This window comes from Anastrepha ludens, chromosome 2 (genome assembly GCF_028408465.1).
Source record: "Anastrepha ludens isolate Willacy chromosome 2, idAnaLude1.1, whole genome shotgun sequence".
NCBI classification, from domain to species: domain Eukaryota; kingdom Metazoa; phylum Arthropoda; class Insecta; order Diptera; family Tephritidae; genus Anastrepha; species Anastrepha ludens.
The window spans coordinates 147,537,671-147,559,096 of record NC_071498.1 but is presented as its reverse complement, the minus strand read 5'-3'; the positions used below and the strand labels follow the sequence as shown (position 1 = coordinate 147,559,096).

General features: G+C 38.8%; 1 protein-coding gene across 1 annotated transcript in view; it reads right to left on the bottom strand.

Moving 5' to 3' along the window:
- The window catches only part of LOC128855545 (cadherin-23), a 49,292-nt gene continuing 27,866 nt past the window's right edge, over positions 1 to 21,426 (bottom strand). The window contains exons 2-18 of the mRNA XM_054090531.1: positions 14,028 to 14,398; positions 13,661 to 13,812; positions 12,885 to 13,583; positions 12,414 to 12,799; positions 12,136 to 12,336; positions 11,279 to 12,074; positions 10,888 to 11,199; positions 8,976 to 9,072; positions 8,410 to 8,906; positions 8,186 to 8,343; positions 7,944 to 8,125; positions 7,461 to 7,873; positions 2,270 to 2,402; positions 1,255 to 2,206; positions 766 to 1,157; positions 524 to 665; positions 1 to 358 (exon numbers count right to left, since the gene is read on the bottom strand). Of these exons, the coding sequence (XP_053946506.1) occupies positions 160 to 358; positions 524 to 665; positions 766 to 1,157; positions 1,255 to 2,206; positions 2,270 to 2,402; positions 7,461 to 7,873; positions 7,944 to 8,125; positions 8,186 to 8,343; positions 8,410 to 8,906; positions 8,976 to 9,072; positions 10,888 to 11,199; positions 11,279 to 12,074; positions 12,136 to 12,336; positions 12,414 to 12,799; positions 12,885 to 13,583; positions 13,661 to 13,812; positions 14,028 to 14,316 (6,000 nt within the window). The 5' untranslated portion in view covers positions 14,317 to 14,398 and the 3' untranslated portion in view covers positions 1 to 159. The remainder of the gene's footprint in view (positions 359 to 523; positions 666 to 765; positions 1,158 to 1,254; positions 2,207 to 2,269; positions 2,403 to 7,460; positions 7,874 to 7,943; positions 8,126 to 8,185; positions 8,344 to 8,409; positions 8,907 to 8,975; positions 9,073 to 10,887; positions 11,200 to 11,278; positions 12,075 to 12,135; positions 12,337 to 12,413; positions 12,800 to 12,884; positions 13,584 to 13,660; positions 13,813 to 14,027; positions 14,399 to 21,426) is intronic.

Sequence of the window (21,426 nt, the reverse complement as noted above, 5' to 3'; positions counted from 1 at the left end):
CAAATCCATATGATGCATTTTATTTATTTACAAAAATAAATTATGATTACTACTAAATCTACAAATTCACTTGCAATTACGTTTAATTTCATACAAACTCACATATGAAATATTAGCGTATGATTTGCTTATTTTTAAGAAGGCCATCGCTTTTCTTTTTTACAATTCTGTAGTCTCTAATTTACGCGCTAATATTTGAGCATTATTTGTTAATTTATCGATTTGGTTGTACACATTAAAGTGCCGGTTGAGGTCGTTTGTGTGATTGAAGAGTTTTGCAGTGCCTTTCAGCGTCTCGTGTATGTCCTGCGTACCAATGGCTAGAAAATTGTCATCCAACGAATCCTGGCCACCTTGACTGCATGCAAATAAAATAAAAATAATAAATGAAATATAAAAATATATATTTGTTTTTAAATCACTCGTAATTTAAGGTTTTGAGAAAGCAATTAGTATAGAATTTTTAACATTTTGAATTAGTATTCCTTGCAAATTATTGCTATTTCTTAAATTCATTATTCACCTTAGATTTTCCTCATTTCTGAACCATTCGTTCTCATAACCCTTCAGCCAGATGGGATTTGAGCCTTGAACGCTGTGTTTATTCGTATTTGGTACTCGTGTAGCTGGTTCGGTGCTGTTGTGCAGCGACAACGAAGAGTTTCCTATTACAATTACGGATGAGTGCGTGATATAACAATCGAAATATTATAATTCAACCTTCGTAAATGGGATATTTGCCCAAAACATTTCAAAATAACTTACTAAATATATTCACTTTGGCGGCGCGCAGTTGTCGCTTGTAGCCTTTGCGTTGTGAGGCACACAAAGCCAACGTTACCACCAACAATGTGGCCAAAAATAAATTTGTGAAAATTAGCCAAATAAACATCGGTTTCGGTGGCCCAGCAACTAGTAGTTCAGCCTCCGCTGCCTGAGTATCCAATACGTTCAGGTCCTTGAAAAGATTATCCAAATGTTCTATGTGCTGATCGATTAGCTTTAGCACCTCCGGCACATCATAAATAGAATTATCCTCTCGCTCCACCAAATGCATGTAAAGATCAGTTTTCGTTTTATCCACGGAGCCATCTTTATTTTCATGCACCTTTATTTCATCAATATTCACAATGGCGCCGGTGACATGGCTGAGTGTCCTTGTACAGCAAAATGATTGGTGATCAATAAAAGGTTAGTTCTCAATATAATTTACACTTTTCAAATACTAAAATATACTAATTCATGTGAACTTACTCTCTGAATGTGTTAATTTTGAGTCGCAACTCATCCGGTTGTAATCGGAAAACAAATTTCACCTTCTGATCCTCTCTCAGCAAGTAGATAAATACATGCGCCACATCCTTCATGCCCAACGTATCGTTAGCTAATATCATAAAATCAAAATATCCTTTCATACTTTTTTGTGGATCGAAATTTAATTGCACATCGCCCGTCTCAGAGTCCACCAGAAATGGCGACTTTTTAACATTTTCCAAACCCTCTGCTAACGTTTGCCGGATCTCACCGACCATATAGTAAGAGATCTTGGCATTCACGCCCTCATCCGGATCTAATGCTTCTACACGCATAAATTTCGTACCAAAATCAGCACTTGTGGTTATGCCGCCTGTGAATACCTTCGTGCGAAAATGCGGCAGATTATCGTTAATGTCCAACACACGTACACGCACACGCACCACAGTGCTATCGAATAACAGCATCTCTTCGCTAGTTAACGAGGCATTATCGTCGGTAAATTCGTAAGACTCTTGCGCGTTGGAAGTTTCCTCATCGATGATTGAGCGCAAATTACGTGAATGCTTATAGCGATCGAAAAATTGTGAATTGCGCAGAAATCCGGCTTGTTTTCGGCCAACACTAGGCTGCCCTTGCCAGCGAGCGCCGTTATCGACAATGTCATCAGATCGGCGATTGCCAGCGGTTTTTTCAGATGCATATGCGAATTTGTCGTACGAACAATTCTCCGTTGCTCTCACAAAGAGAGTGTAGTTGGCAATTATTTCACGATCCAGTTCTTTCTCCACGCTGAGTATATGTGTTTCGGGATTAAGTTTAAAGTAGCCTTGCTCGTTGCCTTTCACAATGAAATAACAAACCGAGCTGGGTGGGTCATCGAGATCATCTACTTCGTCTTTGTTAATTGTGTCCGGTAGCTTAACGCGCTCTGAACCGGGATCAGCATGCTCTGGAAAATAAGTTTAGAATGCTTTAAATTGTATTAATTGAAAATGTGTTTTGAGTTGCAAACCTGTAAAGTTAACGTGTATTTCTTCCACCACAAATTGTGGTTCGTATTCATTAACGTTCCTTATATAGATCGTTAAGTCCAAGTCGGTGCTCAAAGAGTTTGGAAGTCCCTGATCGTATGCTTCGATTCTTATCTGCAAATGAGATAAAAAACAAATAAAGATGACAGATTAGAGAACCAAGACAAAGAAATAAAAACTTAAATGCGTCTGTGTACCAAATACAGTCCGATTCACTTGGTTAGAGGTAATAATTTTTGTTGAAAAAAAAAGGTTATTAAAGCAACTGTATTTGACTAGTAACACAAAGATTTCTAATAATTCAAGTGAATGCTGTACTTTGATCGAAAATAAACGTGCATCAAAATATTATTCCATTTAACGATATTTCGCAGCAGTAAAACTTTAGCAGTTGTAATATTGGGGTTGATTTACTGGTTCACTTGAATAGATGCACTAACCAAATAAGAAAAAATAATAGCAAATATAGGATTTCTTTTTTAACATTCATTACTTAACGCTTAATAGTTGTGCTGCCACTCTGTTTATAAATTACTTCGTAAATACGTTGATGAATGGATTTGCACAAATTCTCCAGATAGCCTAAAGAACTTTCAGACTAGCTCTTTTCAACGATTCGAATAAAAGCTTTTTTGTCTTCAAATTGTTGCCCGTTTCCATAAACCTTACGAGCAAGCCGTTCGCATAGATATTCAATAATGTGGGGATCTGGGGAATGCCGTGGCTATGCTAAAGTTTCTAGGTGTGCACAGGTGCATTATCCTGTTGAAAGATCCAATTAATAGGTCAAAATGTTTCTCTCTTATTATTACTCAGCTTAAAGTCAGCTTTGTAAATACCTCGGTGCAAAATGAGGCTTGTCACTTACGAATTCATTCAATTGAAAAGATATAAATATTTGCATCACCAAACCCGGTCAATGATAATTTGTTTTTGTACTTGACCAACCAAAAAAGCAAGGTGGAAACCTTCTCCGCCTCTTTTTAATTAGCGCGACAGTCGCTTTCGCGATTTTGGTCGAGTTTAACAAATCGTGCGAGTTGTGTCTAACGGCGCCAGTTGGACACACCAAGTGAAGCCACGTCCTTCTCCACCTGATCTCTCCAACGCAGAGGAGGTCTTCCTCTTTCTCTGCTACCACCGGCTGGTACCGCATCGAATAGTTCCAGAACCGGAGCGTTTATATCCATTCGGACGGCGCGACCCAGCCAACGTAGCTGAGGGATTTGTATTCGCTGGGCTGTGTTTCATCGTCTGCGATACTCGTCGTCACCAACGTGCAAAGGTCCAGAAATATTGGGCAGAATTTTTCTCTCAAGCACTCCAAGTGACGCCTTATCGGATATTATCATCGTCCAAGCTTCTGCACCATAGGACGGGCATGATGAGAGCCTTATATAGTGTTAGTTTGGTTCTTCGAGAGCGGACTTTACTACTCGATTGTCTATTTAGTGCAAAGAAGTACTTGTTGGCAAATGAGATTTTTCGTTGGATTTCAAGGCTAACATTGTTATTGGTGTCAGTGTGGGTTTCCAGATGAACGAAGTCTCTTATAACCTCGAAATCATAACAGTGTCGTGGGTGCCGATTCGCGAGTGCGTGGACAGTTTGTTTGATGACAGGAGGTACTTCGTTTTGTCCTCGTTCACCCCCAGACCCATTCGCTTTGCTTCTTTATCCAGTTCGGAAAAGCCAGAACTAACAGCGCGGTGGTTAAGGTCGACGATGTCAATATCAGCGCCATACGCTAACAACTGTATGCTCCTATAAAAAATTGTGCCTGAGCAATTCAGTTTTGCGGCTCGCACGATCTTTTCCAGCTTCAGGTTAAAACAGTCAGACGACGGAGATTCCCTTGCCTGAAACCTCGTTTGGTATCAAACGTTCCGGAGAGGTCCTTCCAATTCTGCCGGCGCTGCTGTTAATGAGTAGGGTTATTTTACATAGCCTTATTATTTTTGAGGGGATAACAAATTCAAATATCGCGGCGTATAGGCAACACCTTTTCATACTGTCGAATGCAGCTTTAAAATCGACAAAAAGGTGGTGTGTGTCGATTCCCCTTTCATTGGGTCTTTTCCAAGACTTGGTCTATTGTGAATATCTGGTTGATTGTGGATCTTCTAGGTCTATAGCCACATTGATAAGGTCCAATCAGTTGGTTTATCGTGACCTTCAGCCTTTCACACAATATGCTCGCTAGAACCTTATAGGCGATATTTGGAAGACTAGTTCCCCAGTAATTGGTACAGTATCACCCTTCTTGTGGATTGGTCAGAGCACACTCAAATTCCATTCGGCAGTCATGTTTTCATTCACCTTATCAGCTCTTTGTCGCCGTGTTTGAATAGCTCAGCTGGTAGTACGTCAGCTCCGCAGCTTTGTTGCTCTTTAGCCGCGTTATCGCCATTCTCAACTCGCCATGGGTCGTTGCCATAGTTTTCTAATAAGCTACAGCAAATAAGCGAATTTTTAAATAAGTTCGTTTTTTAAATTTAATTCCTCAAATGAGGAACGCTTTTACAATTTTTTTATTTCTCTTATGAAAATGTTGGATGCCGTCATCAACGACTGGGGTATAGGGATCTTCACATTATCTGAGACATGCGCAGCTGTCACTATTTAACAGGTTCGAGAAGTGTTCCCTCCATAATTCATAGCTAGTATATATTTGTATATAATTCTCGTGTACATCCTTTGTTTGGTACTTGACCGAGATTCTCCTTAGGAGACGTACAGTTTAAAGCCGATTTCGAACGACAGACATTTCTTTAAAAGTATTTTTGGTATTTCGTAAAGGTACTCGGAGATTTGCTAATGACAGCCGAGAAAAAACGTTCTTTCGTTTGATGCTTCGAGCCCGGGCAGTCGTGTACCAGTCACGTACAAGCCCGAGGTTTGTTCAAAAAAGGTGGCTTTATTTTTCTCGAAATATATTTATTTATTTTTATTATTTATATTATTTTTTTCAATTTTCGAAGCACTTCTGATATATCATATGATTTTTAGATTGGCCTTGAGCTGTTTCAGCAATGCAGTCTTTATCTGTCATGATGGAAAATTTACATCCGTTGATGATTTCTTTTCAGAGCTGGGAACAAAAAAAGTCGTAGGAAGGCAAGACCGGTGAATATGGTGGCTGCAACATTATTACACTAAGAAATACAGATTCTTTGATCCATTTTTTCGGAAACAACATACAAAAAAAAAAATACCAGCCTAACGGTTAGACGCGATAGAAGTGAAACCTTCCGTAAAACAAACTGAGAGAGAATGAGACGAAAGCAGCATTAGGAGCGGGATAATTATAGGTTCATTATAATATTGCTATAAAGTTCATATTTTATTTTCTTCATTTTACTATTATTCATCCTCAATGTTTTCAATTTCAACAAATGATACGAGTGGCTTATGATGGCTAAAATGTGATACAAATGCTTTGGTTTCGATGTTGTCAACATATCTTTGAAATACCGCGTCAATTGTTGTTTTTGATCGTGTTGTCGATTCAGTGCGATTGTTACACATTTTTAAATTGAATGTTGTATTGAGAAAGTCAATTAACGGAACCGATGGAAGGATCCAATGCAAAATTTACGTTAAAATCGCCACTTAAAATCATTGAAACTTTATCGTAAACTTTTCTAAGTATCCGCGATACTTCTGGTGTATACTTTATTAAATTTTCGTGAATGAATTCCGTGATGCTATTTATTGATTGATTCGGTGAAATATAAATTGCCACAATTAAAACTGTTTTTCCATTACTCAATCTGGTTTCGCATGCACATATTTCTCCCACTTTAGAGAGTTGAATAGACAGTGATTCTAGTTACTGTGCTTTCAGATCTATCTGTGGAGTTACAATACGAGCACCGTCATTTTGATTGTGGTATATTGCAACACCGCCTGCAATTGCGGTAAATATTTAAAAATGGAAATATTTACGAATATAAAAATACGGACGCAATACAGCACACGCGGTTGCTATTATGAGCGTCGTAACGCGTATACTACACAGACGTACTAACATACACACAAACATTCGTAGGACGCTTGGTCTAAGCAAGTATTAGGTAGTGTAGTATAGGTATACATAATGCCTTCTCGCTCACCGTGGCTCCGTAATTCGCAGGCGCGCACACATACGTACTTGCATAAATACAAACATACATAAGTATGACGCTTGAACTAAACACCAAAGCAAGTAATAGGCAGTGTGGTATACATACTACAATACTCACTATACTAGCGTGGCTCAGCAGTACGCAGCCACACACATATACGTATATCAACATATAACGCTTCGTAGTGTCGCTTTTTCGTTTCATCGAGTCTCAAATCATTCCCAACGATTCTAAAGAAGTTTTCACTTCAAAAAAAGTCGAAAATGGAATGGAATAAAGATTATTTTCTATTTGGCCGAGCTTCGTCTCCAATTGTGTGCTTTACTATTGCAAATAGATGGGCTTACAGTTTTATACCAACTCCGGTCGGCAAATAATTCCTTATGTGAATCTTTTGCACGCTCGTTACCATAACAAAATCTTTTCTATCACATGAATGTTTCATGTCCACAGTCGTTATCAAGTCTGGGACCAACTGAATGGCAGTTACGTACAAGACCACTGGTTTACGATGGTCGTTCATGGTGAAAAGATTTCAAAGGTGAGCTACTTAGCAGACCGTTATTCGGCTCTGAGCGCATTCGACAGAATCAGCTGAAGGGCTGACGTCACTTGTGGTCACGAAGCAGTTTGTGTACGAAAAACCTAAGATTGTGTTAGTGATATACGAAAAAAAATTAACCAATAACACTTCGTTGCCGTTTGAGCAACGACTGATTGGACGAATGTGTGAAATTATCGTACAGATTTCGGCTGGCAATAAGATTGTGTTAGTGATATCCAAAAGGGCAACCTTTACTCATGTTGCTTTGTTCCTATCTGAACATCGACTGATTGGATGAGTGTGTGAATACATGTGGAATGATCGTGCAGAAATCGGCTAACGAATGTACAAGTGACGTGGTAGCCAAAGTTCCGCTAACAATTTTCCCTTTCACCATGGTTAAATAGCAAACCTGGGAATCTATCATCCGTGATGGTCCCTACTTCAGCCTATTTTGCTAAATAATTCCAAATACTGTAGACAAATTTCAGTTCATCTAACCTCATGTATCTTTTGCTTCTCACGATTGAGTTGCTCCTTCAAAAACAATTGCCCAGTTTCACTATCGATGTCGAATATTTTGTAGCTGCCCAGTGGATCAGGTTTTAAGCGATAGTGCACCAACGCATTCATGCCAATATCCTCATCGGTGGCCACCACTTGCAGCAGTTGTGTGCCCACAGTAGTATTCTCGGGAATGCGCAGTGTAGTATTATGTAAAGGTGTCACGAAAACTGGTGGATGATCATTGAAATCGGATATACAAATATCCAAAGTGTTGGTAACGATATTCGAGGGAACACCCAAGTCGCGTGTAGTTATGGTGAGCGTGTAATTACCAAATTTGTTGCGCAAAAGCGTATGTGCATAAATATTTGCAGTCCACTCGTCGATCTGTCGTAGCTCGAAAAGATCTTAGAGAAATATTGAGAAAAAAAACGTTAAACACTCCTTTGAGCTTACGCAAATTGACTGCTTACTCACCATATTTATTGCCTTTCGTAATTTGAAATTCTAAGCGTCCATTTGGTGAATCCGAATCATCGGCATCTTTGCCATGAATAGTGGCAATTTTTTCATTCATGTCATGGTACTCGGTGATCAGCACACAGCTGGTAGGTAGGAAAACTTCGGGTGCATTATCATTCTCATCCAATATGGTTATGCTGAAAATGTATAAAGGTTAAGCCAAGCACTACTCTACATTGTTAAGAAAATTTCTTTACAATATTTGCTTGAAGGCATTACGACTCTCGCCCGCCAAGAAACCAAACTGGTAATTGTCCCAAGCTTCGATGACCAGCATGTAAAAGTCTTTCGTTTCACGATCTAATCTATCGGCGACCGAGAGCACACCAGTGTCTGCATCAATTGAAAATTTTCCCTAAAATAAAACAACTTGAAAACGTTCCATATTTGATCGATATATGATATGATATGATTTGTATACCTGGGAACTTATGCGATCCATGAGAAAAGTGATTTTCCCAAAATCTCCCGAATCGGCATCGGTTGCCTGTACAGTGCCAATGCGTGCACCTTTTTCGGCGTTCTCACTTATTGTATAGTTCTTCGAACCACCAATAAAATACGGATTATTATCGTTCTCATCTAACACTGACACATAAACATCGACAAGCGCGGATCGTGGTGGTACACCTGAATCTGTTGCACGCACCGTCAAATTCAACCATTGAAATTGTTCGTGGTCAATTTTATTCGCTACTACCAACTCGCCAGTTTGTGGGTCAAGATGTACCAGATTCCTTATCGCGGGATTACCCTCTAATGAATATGTGATTGTTTTATTTTTGTCCACATCATAGGCGAGTATATTCGCAATCAATACACCGTTAATGCTGTTCTCGGTAATCGTTTTGCGATAGAAGGGCTGCTTGAACTTCGGATTGTTATCATTTTCATCTTCGATTATTATGTTTAGAAAAGCTAAAGACAGTGATTTTTTGCATGTAGTTTAATCACAAATCTTACTTGAAATTCATGTATTTAGTTTACCTTCCACCACTTGCTTCCCTTTCACTGCAGCCAAGTCCTCGGCGCTTATGGCCAGCTTGAGATATTCGACTTTCTCGCGATCCAGGAGTTTGAGCAGCTATTGTAAAATAATAAATAATTTTTAATATAAGTTTGGGGAAAAAGAAATCCATTATCCATCGGTGGATGGCTGTAGTGATCGATATTTCGCAAAGTATCGATCAAACAATTTAAAGTCTATGCTCGTTGTCAAGGGTACATTTCACACTAAAAAATGTGTTTGCTGTTTTTAGTTTGCTCCATTCTGTTGTGAGTTATAGGGTGTTAACAGTGGAAGTCAACAAAGAAAAAATTCGGTACATTTTAAAGTTTTTCTGTTTCAAAACGGCGCTTTAGTGCTACTTGATGAGTGCCAGACTTTCACTTCAACCATTTTACCTACAGTTTTTCTTTGATAAAGGCGAATATGCAAGTCAGGCCGTTGAAATTGTGAACGGAGTTTGTGGTGCCGACACTGTAACAGCTAGGATAAATGGCTGACTTTGCGAGAGACCCACTTGGACCAAAAGACGATAAGGAGAAGGAAAGGAACCAGACAGAAGAAAGACGGGGCTTTGGATTAGAGGATGATGACCAACAGTGGCGATTTACGTTCGTATTAACCGCTTTAAGCTACTGATGTATTTCACCAGATGTGTGATACTTAAATCCGCAATATACGCAGGTGCAGCGAAAAAATTAGAGCCCAGACGTCTAAACTTTTGTCCGACGAGAGAAGGACAGCTAATAGGAAGGTTCTGAGATGATTCCACTTCAGACAGCTTCTGCAGAAAGGACTTGAAGCAATTCCAAGCCTTACCGCATGGACACCTAACGGACAATGTCCGATAAGGATACCTACCAAATTTGAGAGCTGCGGCTTTGTTAGTCTTAGAAGTTCCTTCGAGCGCCAATTTTGGTTTCGTCGATTCCGTTCAAGCATTTTTGATGTTAAAGATGCATCTTGCACAGGCAGGTCCCTCGCCGAAAATGTCGATAAAATGACAGAAGTAATCGAAGTTGATCGGCATGTTAGTAGTCGTAGCATAACCCAAGAACTTAAGATCGACCATAACACAGTTTTAAACCATTTGCACAAAGCTGAATTCAAAAAGAAGCTCGATGTTTGGGTGCCACGCCAATTAACTCCAAAAACATGATGTGTCGAATTTCCATTTGCGAAACTTTGGTTAAACGGAATGAAATCGGCACATTTCTTAAACTGATGGTAATTGCAGATGAGAGATGGGTCACATACGCCAATATTGTGAGAAAACGATAGTGGGCAAAGGTGATGAAGCATTTCAAATGTTGGCCAAACCAGACTAACGGTCAGGATGGTTCTACTGTGTAATTGGTAGGACTTGAAAGCAATCATTTATTATGAATTGCTTCCTTATGGCCAATCATTAAATTTAGATCTCTACTGAAGTGGACCGTTTAAAGCTAGCGATTGACCAGAAACGGCCAGAATTAGCCAACAGAAGAGGTGTTGTGTTCCATCAGGACAACGCTAGGCCACACACGTCTATACTGACTCGCCAAAAACTCCGAGAGCTTGGTTGAGCATCCACCGGTCCATTCCGGACTTGACTCCAAGCGAATATTACCTTTTTCGCTCATTGCAAAACTTCCTGAGTGATAAGGAATTGGTATCAATCCCTTAGAGGTTTTCACCAATAAGAATCAAGATTTCTGTGAGAGCGGCATACCTTCATAGAGGTAGCTTCATACCTTTAAAATAGCAACAAATTACACAACAAAACGCTGCAGATTTGATCCAAATCGGATAATCCCAAGCATCTTAAATAAAGTTTTGAATTTTACGTAAAAATAATGGATTTCTTTTTCCCCAAACTAATATACAATTTTATGTACAAAATTCGAAACTTACCTTCACTGTCCCTTCAATAGGATCCAAGTCGACTGCGCTTAAAAAATCAAATTCTGTAAGTTTGATAAAGGTTCCCTCTTCATTGCGCGCTTCACAGTTGTCCCTATTCAGGCGATATCGTATAATTGGCAATTCATCGAGATCCGTGGCCTGTACTCGATATACTTGAGTACCTACAGCAGTATTTTCCATAATTCGTATGGTGGGCAGCTCTCCTAAAACGGGTGGTTTATTATTTATATCTTTAATGGTTATATTAACCGTGGCAGAGTTCATAAGTTGTGAGTTGCCTAAACCACCATCCAAAGCGAGCTGAAAGTCAAAATAGTGCTTGCGTATATTTATGTAGATTTGAAATAAATACATTTTTCACATAAAAATTCTCCCCTACCACAGTCAGCGTATAGACCAGTTTTTTCGGTTCCGTCAAATCTGGATCAAGATTTGCGCCATGTGCCACCGATATAACGCCAGATTCCGAATTAATGATAAACTTATCACTAGCACCCATTTGTATGCGGTATACCACTACGTTGTTCGGCGCAGCCCCATCACGATCGATTGCCATCACCTGTAGTATCGAGCTTCCACCCGGCAGGTCCTCTGGTATAGTCTTGGCATAGAAATTCTTTTGAAATATGGGCGGGTTATCGTTTACATCTTCAAGATATACAAGCACCGGCACCACACTCGAGAGCATAGGAATGCCTGAGTCACGTGCACGCACCAACAAATCGATTTCACGTATACCATTATTGACACCTCGCCGCACACGTCGCCTACTCTCCAGCAATTCTTCATAGTCGAAAGTGTGCAACGGCCGCAGGAGCCCATTTTTGGGATCAATACTGAAATTGCCACGATAAAGACCGTCGACTAGCTCGTAAGTGATCTGACTGTTCTCGGTGCCACTGAGATCTATGTCGCGCGCTTCTAATAGTAGTGGTGTCTCGAACTCGGCTTTATTTTCCAGCAATTTCGCCTCATAGTGACGTTGTAAAAAAATTGGTGCATTATCATTGACATCCTCAATATTGACTATAATTTGTGCGGTGTTGCGGTTTCCAATGCCAACATTGTCGATAGCTTCAACGGTAAGGTAATGCAGCGAAATGATTTCGCGATCGAAAGCTGAGTCGTCCGCCTGTTTGATGGTAATAACACCAGTAATGGGATTAAGATGTAGTCTAGAAATGTAATTAAGTTTTTATAAATCCTGATTCATATATCACTCAATTGGTGGCTTACAAATGTGCGATGCTGCCGCGTAGGTTCATAAATCGTATACCCATTGAGCCGAAATCGCCAGAATCTACATCCGTGGCTTCGATTTTTGTAACGATGGTGCCTAGTTCACTATTCTCTGGCACACTTGCATTGTATATTGCTTTTGTAAACTCGGGAAAATTATCGTTTTGATCGCGAATATAGACTTGAAGATGTGCAGAGCTGCCACGTACACAAAACATAAATGTAATATTAATTTTAAAAAATTCGGCACACCACACAAATACCCATTTGCTTACCTCCACCTAGTCGGCTCATCGATCTCTCTTGCAAAAAGTGTGAAGTTAATCTCCTTGATTTCTTCGTAATCGATCGCCTTCGCGTTCTTCACTCTCACCATGAAGTTTGCCTCATTCACTGCCACGGCAGGCACAATTTCGAACAGATCATTTGGCGGATCCAAAAACAAACGAAATGTGCCATTATTGCCCATATCGTGATCTTCGACATAATTTTGCACATCATCATCTATGAAACTCAATGGTGTATTACTTTGTGAGTTCTCATTGACCTCGCATCGGTAAATAAATTGCCTGAATGTGGGTATTTCATCATTTATGTCCGTCACGATCACGGTGACTTCCGTTTTGATGTGCATCACCTCCTCAGATGCACGCATTTGAAGCTGAAAAAATAAATGTAATGAGTCTATTTAATTAGTCTACAATGTCATGGTCGTTGATTTTTAATGTGACCATCAGCAAACGCACTTGTGGTACCTCGGTGGCTGTTATTTTTAGAATATACGCTCCATTTACTTGCTTGCTGCTATCCTCACGATCGAGCTGTTGCGCTATGTAGACTACGCCTGTGTGCCGATCAATGTCGAACAACTCATTGGCTTCCAATTCATACTCAATGGGATTGTTTATGCCACGATCGCCATCAATAGCGCGTACACGTAGCACACGTGTGCCAATTTCTGCATTCTCAGGAATGCGTGCTACTGCTTGGACTTCAACAAACTCGGGTGGTTGATCGCCCACATCACCCACTTTGACTAGAATGGCTGCGGTGCCAGTATTTACGGGTCCCTGATTAGCGCGATCGACAGCTAAGATACGTAATTGGTACAGACTTTTTGTTTCGTAATCTAACTCGCCCATCAGCCGTAGCACACCCTTGCCCTGATATGTGGATATGGAGAACATGTCGTTGTCGCCATCCAACTCTTGTAGATAGTAGACAACTTGCCCGTAGGCACCTTCATCCTCATCCGTTGCTTCTATTGTTGTTATAATACCAGGATCACTATTTTCCGGTATTTCGATGGCGTTTTGATAAGGTAAAAATATTGGTGCATTGTCGTTAATGTCCTCCACGAGTAGCAGAAAACTTTGCGTGACGTAATTGTAGTCGTTGTAATGATTATCGGTTAGCGTTAGAACTATCGAGTATTCGTCTTGCAACTGTAGTGAAAATGAAAGGCACAAAGAGAAAATTCATGTAGAGCGCACGACTTATGCTATTTCATTGCGATACCAACCTCTCTATCTAATTCTTTGGCTAAGTAGATATTAGCCTGATTGTCTCCTGTATTCTCAATGCGTATGACTTCGCTGTCGTGGGAAGGACGTTTGCCGAATATTAAAGGATCGTTATCGGGGTCGAAACCTTTAAGTGTATATATGTGGGAACCTATGAAGGGTAAAATTTAAGTTCTATAAGAAAGGTGTATGCTTGTGCTCTATGGAGGATTGTTATGCCTGATTGTTGCATTGAAAACTTAGGTTAATTTTTAATTCGATCACATAGAGCGAACTGTTTCACTTTTATCTGCATATTTTCAAAAAATATCTACCTTCATACTTTATATTGATATAAAAATGTTTTTGTTTGTTTTTTTAACTCACCTACGGCTGTCTCTGGGCTCTCCTTCAGTCGCAAAACAATTTCAGATTGGCCACCGTCGATGGCAAATCGTGGTGGCCGATTACTGGTCACCGGCTGCAGCAGAGTCAAGAATACCAGCGCAACTGTGCTTGCGCAAGAAATGCACGAATTTCTTCTGGGCTTTAAACGTACTTTTTTGTATTTTCTTTTAATCTCAGGCAACAAATTTGCAATGGTTATCGCTATTAGTTGAGGGCTCAGTGCATTTGAAATTTGCTGGCGGCGTTGCAACGCTTTTTCGTTGTTCATGGTTTTTTCTCGAGTATTTTGGATATTTGATGAAATGTCATTGTCATTATCGGTATAACATAGCTGGGATGTAGTGGGACCTCTGGAAATGAATATAAACAAGGTATTAAACAATTTCATATTACTTTTGATTTGAACGAGTAAATAATTCTTCAACATTAGTAACATTTTCTGAGCCCGCATTACCTAATTAGCAGCCTATTGCCAACTATGGTGAACTATGGTAAGCAAGAACAAAAGTTCAGCATGTAAATCAATCAATGTATCTATTTCCGTAAAACTACCAAATACTGCTCGTGTTTTTCAGGCAGAAGTCTTTGCGATGCTGCATGCAGAATGCTTAGCGATCAAGGCTCTGACGATGCTATGGTGCAGATCCAAACTAGTCAACTCCTGTCAGGAGGAGTTTAAATCTATAACATTTCTCTCAACTGAGTTCCAAGACATGGGAACAAAGAGGGAAATGAAATGATCAACTCGATTGAATTGGTTTCAGAGGTCTATCACCCGGTCATCTGCATCTCCCTGACTGTTGTTGCAGCACTGATTTTTCAGGAAAGCACAGATCAGATGGAGCTCCATTACTTCGTGTAGTATTTTGGAAATACTATGGCCTTAGTAAAATAGACGCAGGGCGCAACTGGTCCTGGGGACTTCACGCCATTTAAATTCCAAACTTGTAGATACGCTTACCGGTCATTGGACTATAGGCATTTACGCAAAAAAGCTAGGTTTACTATTTAATCCCCAATACAGAATTTGTGGGGACATTTCGGAGAAGAATACTATTGAGCATTTGGTCTATAAATGTCCGAGCTTAGCAGCCAGATGATCAAGGCCACTGGGAGCTTTTAGCCTGGGGCAGTGTATCAACCTAAGCCCCATCAACCTTCTCCATTACATCAACAGCTCTGGCCGGCTGTAGATATCTGTCTCCTGGAGGTCTCATAATGGTATCGAAACGACGCTTTAGTGCTACATGGGTAGTGCCAGAGTCGTAGTGCAACCATTTCACCCCTCTACTTAACTACTCTTTACCACGAGTAGACGAAGCTGTCCAATAGTTGGCGAGATTATACCGTAAAGTTATATATATTGATAAAGATAGCTTTACCCAAGGTTGTCAGTAATACTCGTATAGAACTGACGTAAAAATTTAATACATACGCTATGACAACCCTCCAGAAGAAGAAACTTCACGTTTCCTTACGAATCACTGAAGTAAGGAAAATGATCACATGGTGGTTTAGGTGCTCTACTAAGAAACCTCGATATGTACGCTTATTGTGTATGCAGATTAATCTATAAATACTGTTGATAACGAGTCTCATCTCGACAGTCAGCTATCTGCCTAGCTAAGTGGGCAGGAAGGAGAGGTCATGGAGGTTAATTCCTTCAAAGCCGAACTAATTCTATTGATAAGACGTCATAAAACAGACGGAGAAGAGCGGAGAAGGAGAGCAGTTTCTCTTATAAGGCGCCTTTGCTTAGCTGGAAACTATCAATACCAAATCGTATCCCGTTAACTCGCAAATGGAGCAACGTTCAGCATGTGTAAATATCGGGTGTTTTTTTTAGCTGCATGAAAACTATCGATAAGGATAATTATGGTTTGGCAGCTGAGAATGGCAAAAGTGTATTGATATTTATGTTCAGTAAGCTTTTCCGAACTGGATAAAGAAGCAAAGCGAATGGGCCTGGTGGTGAACGAGAACAAAACGAAGTACCTCCTGTCATCAAACAAGCTCTCGGCAGATTTCAAACTCTGTTATGACTTCGTATGAGACTTCGTTTATCTAGGAACCAGCTTTAACACCGATAATAATGTCAGCCTTGAAGTCCAACGGAAAATCCCTCTTGCCAAAAAGTGTCACTTTGAACTAATTAGACAACTGAGTAGTAAAGTCCTCTCTCGACAAATAAAATTAACATTTTATAAAGCTCTCATCACGCCCGTCCTATTGTATGGTGCTTGGACGACGACAACATCCAACATTGAGGGGCACGTCAATGTGTATTTGAGAAAAAATTCTGCGGCAGACTTTTGGACCAATTGTCTCAGTTTCGAACCTACGACTTCCATGCCCGAAATCCTAATCCTTCATTTACACCGTCAGTTTCATTTACACCGTCATTCATCAGCGGTAGGCGGCATCTTCTTCCATGCCTGTGGCACTTTCCAAAGAGTATATGTTGGGGTGGGTAATCGGTATTAGGCTTATGGGCTTTTTGTGACCTGCCCATCTCAGTCTGTTGATCATTATTGTGGTTATTACAGACGGGTGCACGTACAATTTTTCGAGTTCATGATTGTAGCGCTTTCGGCATTAGCCTTTATAACATATCACGCCAAAGATTTTCCGCAGAACATTCTTCGCAAAGATCAGCAGCTTTTGTTTATCCACAACCCTATCTGATCAGGTTTCACTACCGTACAACAAGGTTGGAATAATAATTGAGGGCTATATAGAAATCTTCGTTCCCCTGACTAGGAGGAGGCAATTTAGGTGATTGCACAAATGATCCAAATGGTTATGGAGAAAACTAATTTTTAGTTTCATATTAACACTTTACCTACCGTGTGCACACATTTGTGTGTGCCGATGATCGTTAATTTTAATTTCGAATCAAATAAAATTAGATTACTTTGTTTCAGCTAAATTTTACATAATTGTATTTTCAGTTATTTTGTCACGCCAATCATTCTATATCTAGGGTCTCTTGTGGTATCGCTAGTGCATTAGTACTTATTTCCATATTTGTTTTCGTTGAGAGTATATTAGGACTTAAATCTATATATATAAAAAGAAGTTACATTTCCTTGGTAATCTTATAACTCAAGAACCGCCGAACCGATTGACACAAAAATTTTAGAGTTCTTTTCTATCTTTGAGGAGGTGGTTTGTGTGAAGTTTGATTGAAATCGGTGCAGCCGTTCCTGAGTTATGATATTTTATGTGAGTAACGGTTTCCTCTCATACGAAATGCCTGTATGGGAAAAACAATAACAAATACACAGCCGCTTATGAGCGTTTCTGTTGTACTGTTGTGGTTGTAAGTGTATTATGTTAATATTAATTTTGGGCGAAAATATAATAAAAACTGGAGCATTCAAGGAACTGGAAAAACATTTTTAACTTTATTTATTTTAGCATAATTTATTTAGCGTAAAAAATTGAAATGGAAATTAAAGAATCAAAGTTTAATTACAAGTTTTTATCGGCTCTTTCACCTTAGGTGACCCCCACAATCAAATTTTAAAAAAGTACAGAAAAGGCTATTGTGACATCTTTAGAAAGTATGAAAGTATGAAAAAATCAACTTATTCAACTGTTTAAACATTTTATGAGCTCTATAAAGAAAACTTAATATGAAAAATTCCTTGCGATATAAAAAAAACATTTATGTATGGTGGTGCGAAGCCCACTGGGAAATGCTAGTAAATTAATATATTTTTGTACATACTAAATAACCAAATACAATTTTAGGCAGCTCTATTGCAGCGTTGTCTAGATATGTTTTCTAAAGGGTGATTTTTTAGCTATTATCTTTTTAAGAAGTTGGTTTAAACAGCTGACGCACGTTTCGTGTTTTGTTTCACTGTCAAACATCTTCAGTTCGGTATATAATTTAACCATGAATCGTCTTACAAACAAACAACGCTTTCAAATCATTGAATTTTATTATAAAAATGCGTGTTCTGTTAAGAAAGTTTATCGCGCGCTTCTTCCATTTTATGGTCAGTTTAATCGACCCACTGAAGTGGCTATTCGAGCTATTGTGACTAAATTTAGAACCAAATTTACATTATTGGACATCAAACCACCAACACGCTTACGTAGAGTGCAAACTGAAGAAAATATCGCAGCTGTATCGGCCAGTGTTAATGATGACCATCAACTATCGATTCGTCGCCGCTTGCAGCAATTGGGCCTCTGTTACTCAACAACGTGGAAAATTTGCGAAAGGATTTAGGTGTGAAACCTTTCAAAATACAGCTGGTGCAAGAATTAAAGCCGAAAGCAGAATTTTTAGTGAATGGGCTCATGGAAAGTTAGCCCAAGATCCACTTTTTTATTGAAAAATTATGTTCAGCGACGAATCTCATTTTTGGATCAATGGGTACGTAAATAAGCAGAATTGTCGATTTTGGAGTGAAGATCAACCAAAAGAATTGCAAGAGCTACCAATGTATCCAGAAAAGGTCACAGTTTGGTGAGGTTTATGGGTTGGAGGTATCATTGGACCGTACTTCTTCAAAGATACTGAGAATCGTAACGTAACTGTGAATGGTGAGCGCTACCGTGAAATGATATCCAACTTTTTTTTGCCCAAAGTGCAAGAGCTTGACTTGCATGGCATGTGGTTTCCGCAAGACGGTGCCACATGCCACACAGCACGCGTAACAATGGACTTGTTGAGAGGCGAGTTCGGTGAACATTTTATTTCACGTTCGGGACCTGTCAATTGGCCGCCCAAATCGTGCGATATAACGCCTTTAGATTATTTTTTATGGGGCTATGTTAAAGCTCATGTCTATTCAAACAAGCCTGCTTCAATTAACGCATTGGAAGACAACATTAAAGCATTTATATGTGAGATATCGGCCGAAACATTGGAAAGAATATGCCAAAATTGGGCTAAGCGGATGGACCATTTGAAGCGCAGTCGCGGTCAACATTTGCATGAAATAATCATCAAACATTAAATTATATGGACTGTACTATCGATTTAAATAAAAATTTCATGAATTTTTCTGAATATTATGTATGTTTTTTTGAAAAACTTTCCTATAGCTCTTAAAAAACCACCCTTTATATTAACCAGTTGCTTCATCTATTCGCCACTTGCCAACGCTTGGCGCAAAGAAGAGGCCTATTTGTTATTTGGAAACTATTTTCAGGCAAGGTAATATTATGATTTTGTGATTTTCATCTTGTGATTTTTTAGAAAGTTATTTGCTTACACTTGCCGAGTCATCGCTGTCTCATAGGAACTTCAACGCTAACGAAGTTATGGAAACTATAACACCTAGTACCTCGTTTTTAAGAATATTCCGATTTGATCCCCAAGGATGACTGTCTGGTTCTATCAGACAACATGAGGTGGTAAAAATTTTCAGCGATAAGGCTAGTAAACTCGTTAGAAGAAATTTCAGAGTATGTTCTGCACATAAGATAAGAAAACCAAGTGTATATACCTATGTAAATATATGCAAAACTTGTAAGACACCGCTACGTATTGGAGAACTCTTCCATAAGTAACATATAAAAATTAAATACTAAATACAATAGTAGGGTACTCATTAAATTTATTATAAAAGCTAAAACTATATTTCGAAAAATAATATTAAAATTATTATAAGAACTTATTCAGATTTCTCCGGCTAAACAGGATTTTTTACAGGGTGAATCGCTTTCTGATGGGCACATAAAACTGGTTCATCTACAAAACGGTCATATGTCAGTAGGTACATTTTTAGGATCAAATGAAAGGTAACATTCTGAGGTTATCAAAACGTGCTAGAAAAAGTAATGGTTATTGGAGTCATGGTGAAAAAATTGTAAAATTTTAAGAAATTTCTTGCAATTTATTTCATTTCACGCCCCATATCTCCCGGCATAAGGTAAGTCGGAAGTTGTTGAAGCATTTGTTAAAAAGCCTAAGCCATTTCCTTTAGAAATAAATATTACCTTTATAGAGTCAACATCAAGAACATCCTATTTTTGATTCTTTTGCAAACATTAGCGGTAGGTAATGTGTTAATATCCGTCGTCATATTTTTATCATTTTATTTAATGACTTTTTTATTTTATTTTATGATAATTTGAAAAAAATGAGTTCTTTTGATTGAACAAAATTTTCTTCTTTTCAACATTTTCTACTAATTTCATTTCATCATATTCGTATTCAGAAGGCAATTTTACATCGTCCGTTTTGACTCAGACGAATTTTCTATTTATTTAACATCTGATGCAGAAAATCTTAGATTGCTTTGAAAAATATTAATGGATATCTGCAAGTACCAAAAACTATGGAGTGGTTGCTTGGCTACGTTACCAAAACGTCGTTTGTACTGAAGTATGTGGCTCAAGCATTACGGGTTGAAACATTCTCAATACATAAACTTAGTTTCTGTCTCGTGAAAAAATAATTTACCAAGTTATGAACAGAAATCTATTAAAACTAAAAATTGAAATATTCAAACTCAGACACATAATTACTAAGAAGCATAGTAAGCTAAGCAGGGTAATGAAATGTGATATAGTTTGTATCTACAAATGTAGTTCAACCTTAAATCTGGCGCGCTTTAGTAAATTTTAAGTGAGTACTAAAGTACAAATTGTGTTGCAGCTATTCGTCCAATTAAGTGAAATAAGCCATACGCATGAAGATGGCAAGCACAAATTACTCGCTTTTGCTTTGTACAAAATGTGGACTCAAGCCAATAACTAAATAGAAAACACATTTGTGCGCATGTGCGCAAGCACTCTAGAGCAAGAAAATAAAATTGTCTTACAACTGCAAGAATTTTGAAGTTAAGAGAAAATAAAACATTATACGAGCATGTATAGGTTGGTTGAAAAGTATAGACAGCCACACCTATCAACCAGTAGAGCAACCAAAATGTATACACCATTTTAATATTTCATCTTTGATTTGAACACATAGCAATTTTTATTTCCATCCGTGAATTCATTTTTGGTTTACAAGCCATTTGAAGCAGAGGAGTTATATATACAGGGTGCGCCATCTCGAGCTTCGGTATGGAAATATTGAATAACTTTAGCAACTAGCAAAATTTAATGTTTGTTGGTGGTTTTTTATTTGATTTTGTCCTTTACAATCTGTTTCAACTGCACTTAGAACACAACATCCAACAAATGACCACCTTTACGAGCCACACAATATTGTGCTCTTTTTTTCGAATTTTCCATTACTTTTGATGGTCCGATGATGGTTTTAGCGCTAATGCCGGCCCAAACAGTAACTTTCTGGTCATGCAGTGGCTTCTCGTGGATAATGTGAGGATTGTCTGTGCCCCAGAACCGACAATTTTGGTTGTTCACTACGCCAGAGAGATGGAAATGGGCCTCGTCCGTGAACAAA